Source organism: Vulpes lagopus, chromosome 1 (assembly GCF_018345385.1).
Source record: "Vulpes lagopus strain Blue_001 chromosome 1, ASM1834538v1, whole genome shotgun sequence".
In the NCBI taxonomy this organism is placed as follows: Eukaryota; Metazoa; Chordata; class Mammalia; order Carnivora; family Canidae; genus Vulpes; species Vulpes lagopus.
This window is the reverse complement of record NC_054824.1, coordinates 145,458,427-145,466,770: the sequence shown is the minus strand read 5'-3', so window position 1 is coordinate 145,466,770 and position 8,344 is coordinate 145,458,427. Positions and strand designations below refer to the sequence as shown.

The 8,344-nt window shown below is 35.4% G+C and overlaps 1 protein-coding gene across 2 annotated transcripts in view; it reads left to right on the top strand.

The window, feature by feature from the left end:
- Positions 1-2,103: 2,103 nt before the first annotated feature.
- Positions 2,104-8,344, top strand: part of FCRL5 (Fc receptor like 5) — a 33,931-nt gene continuing 27,690 nt past the window's right edge. For both annotated transcript variants that reach the window (XM_041748081.1, XM_041747301.1), the window contains exon 1: positions 2,104-2,237. In XM_041748081.1, the coding sequence (XP_041604015.1) occupies positions 2,207-2,237 (31 nt within the window). In that variant the 5' untranslated portion in view covers positions 2,104-2,206. The remainder of the gene's footprint in view (positions 2,238-8,344) is intronic.

Genomic DNA, 8,344 nt, shown 5'->3' with positions numbered 1-8,344 from the left:
TTATGGATTGGAAGATTCACTCCATGTTAATTTATATTAAATTGACTTGCCAAGTCAGCACAATCCCAAGTATTAGAAATCCAGCAGGTTTTTGGTTTTGTTCTGTTTTTTGAGAAGATAGGAGTAGGAATTCACAAGTTGATTTACAAACGCACAGAAAAATATAAAGAGCCAAAAACAGCCACAGATTTTTTTGAGGATGAACAATATTGCATGATAAACTATTAGATAATAAGACTTAATAAAAGGCAACATTAATTAGGACAGTACAGTGTTGACATGAGAACGGATAGCTGACTGGAAGAGAACAGAATTTCCACAAGCAGACACACATGGTTGTTGGTTTTATGACAAAGGTGAAATTGCCCAGTGCTGTGGAAAGCCTAGATTTTCCATAAATTATGAGAACTGGGCAAAGTGGACATCTGTAAGTAAATATAAACCCTTACTTATACACAAAAGTCAATTCCAGTGATACTATAGGTATAAAATAAAAGTAAAATAAAGTATAAAGTTTATAGGAAATAACAGAAGAATAGATTCAAGAGTTTGGAGTAGATAAAATTTCCTGAAAGGGACAGAAAAAGCTCTAACCATAAAGGAAAGGATTGATAAAGGGCACATCAGACTTATAGTGGTGGTTTGTCAGAGGCTCTTATCACAGAGTGAACAGGCAGGCCACAGACCAGGAAAGATATCGCAATATGTAGCCGAAAAAGGATCCATATCCAGCTTTAAAAGCCCCACAATACGAAATGAGAAAGACTGAAAAACAAGAGAAAAATGGGAAAGGATTTAAATGCATTTCACACACCCAAAAAGAATACGAAAATACGAAAGATGCTCAGTTCCAAAGTTCACCAGGCACACATTTGAAACCACACTGGGATTATCCCATCAGAAGGGCCAGAATTTACAAGACTACATGTTTTATCAATGTCAGCAAGGATTTTAGAGCAACGAGAAATCGCACACACACTGGTTGATGGGGTGTGCTGTGCATTAGCACAGCCGCTTTGGAAAATAATTTAGTGGAAAATAATTTAATTTTAAATTATTAAAAAATAATTTTTTATCTTCTAAAAATATATGCAAGCTTTATGGGCCACTGATTCCACTCTCAGGTAAGTACCCAGTAGAAATGTGTCTACACACGCAGCAGAAGAACCATCCAAGAATATTCATAGCAGCGCTGTTTGTATCCAATAACATGTAAAGGCTCTTCACTCGCATCTTCTGCTGGACTAAGATGGATTCGTTTCTATTTACCCATATATGCTTTTCTTATCTCTGAGTACTGCAAGTGGGAGGTAGCATAATATATGTAAAGTGATGTGCATTTGTAGACATGAGATGTCCCCTTAGGAGGACCAAGGCATGGATCTAAAAAAGAAGGGGTAAGAAACATTATTTGAAAGGAAGAAACTGACGTTCCTCATGGTACTAAAGGATCTTAAGGATCGTTGTTGACCAGGATGGAAACTTGACTTAAAAAGTTATAAAAGCAATACACTAACATTAATTTTAAAAAAATCAGACATAGAAAGACATAAAACAAATGTTTCCTTCCCATCCACAAGTTCACTGTAACTACTATTTTAGGTATACTTTCCAGGAAAAAAGTATATTTCTATCGGTTTATGCACACATGAATTCCATTTTTCACATGTTCCCCATTGGGACAATACTACATGTACCGATCTATTCATGTTTTCTTCTCCTCACTAACTAGAGTGGTGTTGCCTGCTTATCCATGTGGGTTTACCTCATTCTTAATGGCTGTATTGTGTGTTGTCATAGAGCTGTGTCAGAATATTTGTAAACAGTCCCCTATTCATGATCTTTCATGTGTTCTTAGCATTTTGGCAATTATGAATGACGCTACCATAACATTCTTTTAGACTATCTACACATACTTTCCTTAAGGTAATTTCCTAGCATTAGAACTTGTGGGGACAAGGATATGTGCTTTTTTAAAACCCTAGCATTATGTTCTCACTTCGATCATAAGGCAGGAAATTTTGATTAGTAGTTAAAATGGGTACTTCCACTTCCTTTTTTCTAATTCACTAATGCATTCTGCTCTTTGAAAAAGAAATTTCTCAGATGTGCTCCTTGGGGCCGCTGTGACAGCGTACTACTCTAAGATCAAAACCAACGCTGTTACTCTTGAGAAAACCTCTCTTTTGGTCTCAGCCAGGTCTTCATGCTGCTGTGGGTGTCAGTGCTGGTCCTGGGTGAGTAGAACTGCCCGACAGGGGCCCCAGGAGGGCAGGGATAGCCTCTCTTTCCACCCTAGCCCCAGCCCTTCTTGGGGCTCAGATATTCTTTCCTGTGTGGGGAGATGATATTCTTAGGATTCACCCTACATCTCAGGGGCTTCGCCCTTGAAGTTGAAGGAGTGGTCAGAGCTGAGATAAACCCTCAGTCTTACGAGAAGGAAACTCAATGACCACAACAGTTAAGAATCTCTTCATTGTTTTTCTACAATAAATATTATTTCATGAAGTCCAGAAGGTATATGATGCTTGCTTGTTCAGTATTGCCTTCCTCACAGAAGACCTTCCTTTTCTCTCTGCAAAGGACATTTATTTATTGCTTGTATGACAAGCCCAGGTCCTGGTCCTGAGCAGGGGAGGCATGGTCTTTAGCACAAAGGATGTCTCCCTTTCCCGACACTTGAATACAAACCATAACAGTGATGCACAGATAAAGAACACGGGAAGGGAGAGACCCAGAGGGGAGGTGAGTAAGGCATGGGGAAAACCTAAAGCAAACAACATTCTTTTTCCCCATGTCTTTTGAAGCATAAGTGACAAAAATTGTGCATATTTAAGATGCAAAAGATGATATTTTCATATACATGTATTATTACAATAAGTACTATGATTGAGCTAATTAACATTTCTATCTTTTCACTTTACCTTTTGTGCGAGTGTTTGTAAGACCTCTCAGGATCTACTCTCCTAGCAAATTTCAAGTATATATTACCATTAACTCTAGTGACCATGTTATGCATTTATTTATTCTCTGCTTCTGCAAGTTCAGCTTTTTTAGATTCCACATAAAATTGAGGTCATGCAGTATTCACCTGGGTCTGGCGCATTTCATTGAGTGTAGTGTCCTCGGGGTTCATCCATGTTGTCACAACGGCAGGATTTCCTTCTTTTTCGAGGCTGATTGATACTCCATTGTGTATCTATGCCATGTTGTCTTTATCCATTCATTGATCAGTAGAGATTTAGATTGTTTCCATATCCCCACTATTGTAAAGGATGCGGCAGGTGTCTCTTCAAGAAATAAGTATCATTTCCCTTGGATAGATATCCAGAAGTGGGATTGGTGGATCATATGGTAGTTTAATTTTTAATTGTTTAAGGAAACTTCATACTGTTTTGCATAATGGCTACTCCAAGTGCATTCTCACCAGCAGTGCGCAGAGTTTCTTTTCTCTGCTTCCTAGCCAATGCTTGTTATCTTTTATCTTTATGATAATAGTCAATCTGGCAGATGTGAGATGATGTCTCATTGTGGTTTTTGATTTGCATTTCCTTGATGATGAGTGATGTTGAGCATCTTTTCATGTACTATTGGCCTTCTTCTATTAAGAATATCAATATCAATTCTGGTCCCTACCTATTTTTTAATGAGGCTATTTGTCTTCTTATTGTTGATTTGTTAGAGTTCCTTATATATATTAGATATTAACCTTCCTTATCAGATATGTGGCTTACAAATATTTTCTCCCATTCTGTAAGTTATCTCTTCATGCTTATTTCCTTTGCTGTGCAAAAGCTTTTTATTTTGATACAATTCTATTGGTCTATTTTTCTTTTTTTCCTTGTGCTTCATCCAAAAAATCATGTCCCAGACCAATGACAAGCTTTCTCCCTATATTTTCTTCTGGAAATTTTATAGTTTTGGGTCTTATACGTAACTCATTAATATACTTTAAGTTTATTCTTGTACATGGTGAGATATAAGGGCCCAATTCTTTTTCATGTGGGTATTCAGTTTTACCAGCACATTATACAGAAGACTATTCTTTCCCCACTGTGTGTTCTTAACACTCTTGTTAAACACTAGTCAATTGTAAGTGTGTGGATTTATTTCTGGGTCCTTGATTCTGTTTCATTGCTCTATATGTACTTTTATGCCAGTTTTGGATTACTATAGCTTTGTAATATAGTGTGAAATCAAGCAGTATGATTTCGCCAGTTTTGTTTTTGTTCAGTATTGCTTTGACTCTCAGGTTTTTTTTTTTTCAACTCCATATGAATATTATGATTCTTTTTTCTGTTCCTGTGAAAAATGCCATTGGAATTTTGATAGGGATTACAATGAATCTGTAGATTTCTTTGTATAATATGGACATTTTAACATATTAATGTTCCAAGCCATAAACACCGAATGTCTTTATTTTTATTTGTGTTTTCTTTCATTTCTTTCAATGTTTTGTAGTTTTCAGTATCCAGATTGTTCACTTCCTTGGTCAAATTTATTACTAAATATTTTATTCTTGTTGATGCTATGATAAGTAGGATTGTTTTCCTGTTTTCTTTTTCAAATAGTTTCTTGCGAGTGTATGGAAATGTAACTCATTTTTGTACATTGACTGTGTGTCTTTTGACTCTACTGAATATGTTTATTAGTTCCAACAGTTTTTTGGCAGACTCTTTTTTTTTTTAAAGATTTTATTTATTTATTCATGAGAGACACACAGAGAGAGAGAGAGAGGCAGAGACATTGGCAGAGGGAGAACCAGGCTCCATGCAGGGAGCTCGATGTGGGACTCCATCCCAGGATTCCAAGATCATGCCCTGAGCCAAAGGCAGACGCTTAACTGCTGAGCCACCCAGGCGTTCCTTTTTGGTGAATCTTTAGGGTTTTCTATCTATTATATACTACCATGTGCAAACAGAGACAATTTTACTTCTTCTTTTCTGATTTGGATGTCTTTTATTTCCTTCTTGCCTAGGTACTCTGGCTAAGACTCCCAGCACTGTATTGAATAGAAGTGACGAGAGTAAGCATTCTTGCCTTGTTCCTGATCTGAAAGGAAAAACTTTTAGCTTTTCACTATTGACTATGATGCTATTTATGGGTTTGTCATATATGAGAGATAATTCCCTTCTATACATAATTTGTTGAGACTTTTTTATCATGAAATTATGTTTAATTTTTTGAAATGGTTTTTATGCATCTATTGAGATGATCCTTAGATTTTTATCCTTCATTTTGTTAATGTAGTGTATCACATTTATTGCCTTGCACAAGTTGGGTCATCCCAGGGGTAAATTACACATGATCCTTTTAATACTCTGTTGAATTGAGTTGGCTAACATTTCATTTCATTTTAGGGCTTTTAAAATCTATGCTTATCAGAGATATTGGCCTGTAATTTTGTTTTCTTGTAGTGTACTTGTTTGGCTGACCTAAACATAAAAGTATGTTTAGAAGTGTTCTCTCCTCTTTGTTTCTTTGGAAGAGTTTGAGAGGATTGGAGTTAATTCTTTAAGTGCTTGGTTGTATTCACCAATGAAGTCATTTGGTTCTGGGCTTTTCTTTGTTGTTGTTTAAAATCCATTTGAGATAGATAGATAGATAGATGATAGATAGAGTATGAGTGAGGGGAGAGGCAGAGGGAGAGGGAGAGAATCTCAAGCAGACTCCCCGTTAAGCAAGGAGCCTGGCTTGAGGTTAAGTCTCATGACCCTAAGCTCGTGACCTGAGCAGAAATCAAGAGTCAGATGCTTAACTGACTGAACCATGCAGGCACCCCTTTGTTGGGGGCAGGGGAGAGTTGGATTAACAATTAAATCTCCTTACTTGTTACCAGTCTGTTCAGATTTTCTATTTATTCATAATCCAGTCTTGGTAGGCTGTATGTTTCTAGAAATGTATTGATTTCTTCTGAATTATTCAATTTGTTGGTGTATATTGTTCATGGTAATATTTGTTTATATTTCTGTGGTTTTGGTTTTAATGCCTCCTCTTTGATTTCTGATTTTATTTGAGTCTTCTCTCGTTTTTCTTGGTCCATCTAAGAGTTTGTCAATTTAGTTTATCCCTTTTTAAAAATAGCTCTTAGTTTTGTTGCTCTTTTCTATTATTTTTTATTTTTTATTTGATTTATTTCTCCCCTAATTTTTATTATTTTCTTTCCTCTGCCAACTTTGGGCTTCTTGAGGTGTAAATTTAGGTTTTTTACTTGAGAGCTTTCTTTTTATTAAAGTAGGCATTAATCACTACTAACTTTTAGAATTGCTTTACTATATTCCATAATTTTTACTATGTTGTGTTTCTATTTTTGTTTCTCTCAAGATATTTTCTTGAAATATTTTATTTATTTATTCATGAGAGACACAGAGAGAGAGGCAGAGAAACAGGCAGAGGGAGAAGCAGGCTTCCCACAAGGGGTCCAAAGTGGGATTCAATCCTGAACCTCTGGGATCATACCCTGAGCCAAAGACAAATGTTCAACCACTGAGCCAACACAGGCAGCCCTCTCAAGATATTTTCTGATTTTCCTTTCAGTTTCTTCTTTCATTCATTGATTGTTCTGGAGTGTGTTGCTTCATTTCCATTATTTGTGAACTGTCCCATTTCATCCTGTTAATGATTTCTAATTTTATAAAATTATGGGCAGAAAACTCAATCTCCTTAAATTTGAGACTTGTTTTGTGACCCATACATAATTTATGCTGGAGAATGTTTCATGCTCACTTGAGAAAAATGTGTATTCTGCTACTGTAGGATAGAATGTTCTGTATATGTCCATTAGGTTTACATATTAGATACATAGACTCTTTGTTCTACAGTGTTGTACAAGTCTGCCATTCCTTTATTGATTTTCTGTCTGAATGATCTACCCTCTGTTGAAAGTAGGTTATTAAAGTTCCCTACTATTTTGGATTATTACCTATTTCTTATTTCAGTTCTGTTATTTGTTTTATATATTTAGGCACTTTTTATGGGGTATATATATATTTATCATTGCATATCCTCTTGATGAATTTCCCACTTTATCATTCTATAATAACTTTCTTTGTCTTTTGTTACAATTTTTTACTTAAAATCAGTTTTGTCTGACAAAAGTGTAGTCACTCTTGCTCTCTTTTGGCTACCATTTGCATGGAATATATTTTCCATCATTTTACATTGAGTCTACTTGTGCCTAAAATGAATCATTTATAGACAGCATACAGCTTTATTATTTTTATTCATTCAGCTATTCTGTGTTTTTTATTGGAAAATTTAATACTTTTACATTAAAAGTAGTTATTGAGAGGTAAGGACTACTATTGCCATTTTTTTCATTGTTTTCTGGTGACTTTGCAGTTCCTTTTTTTGTTCTTCCTCTCTTATTGTCTTCCTTTGTGATTTGATTTCTTTTTTTGTAGTGGTGTGTTTTGATTACTCTCTTTTTATCTTTTGTGTACTTACTATAGTTTTTTTTCTCTTTGTGATTACCATGAGGCTTATATAAAACATCTTATATAACAGTCGATTTGAGCTAAGAAATTTATTTCAATCACATATAAAAACTCTATACTTTTACTTCTCCCTCCCCACATTTTGTTATTAATGTCACAATCTGTATATTTTATATTGTTTATACATTAACAAATTATTGTAGCTATAGTTATTTTACACTTTTGTCTTTTAAAACTTCTACAATAGTTAAAAGTGATTCTATATCACCATAAAGTATGCTATGGTCTGAGTCCCCCCAAATTTATATGCTAAAATTCTGACCCATCAGGTGGTCAGTATTAGGAGATGGTGGGGCCTTGGGAAGTGATTAAGTCTTCAGAGCAGAGCCATCATAAATGAGATTAGTACACTTATAAAAGAGGCCAGAGGAAGCTCTCACACCCTTCTGCCTTGTTACATGAGAAGATGGATGTCTATGATGAAGCGGGCCCTCACCAGAAATGAATCTACTGATGCCTTAGCATTGTACTTTCCCATCACCAAAACTGTGAGAAATAATTTTCTGTTGTTTATAAGCCACTCACTATGGTATTTTTGTCATAGAAGATTGAAGGACTAAGAAACTGTGTTTAGAGTATTCTGAATTTGACAATACATTTACCTTTACCAGGGAGTTTTATACTTCTGTGTGTTTTTACGTTCCTAATTAGTGTCCTTTCATTGGTGTCCTTAAAGAACTCCTTTTTGCTTTTCTTGTAAGGCAGGTCTAGTGGTGGTTAACTGCCCCCGCTTTTGTTTGTCTTGGAAAGTCTTTATCTCTTCTTTATTTTTGAAGGACAGCTTTGGTAAGTATAGTATTTTGATTGGCAGGGGTTTTTTTTTCCTTTCACTTTTTTGAATATATCAT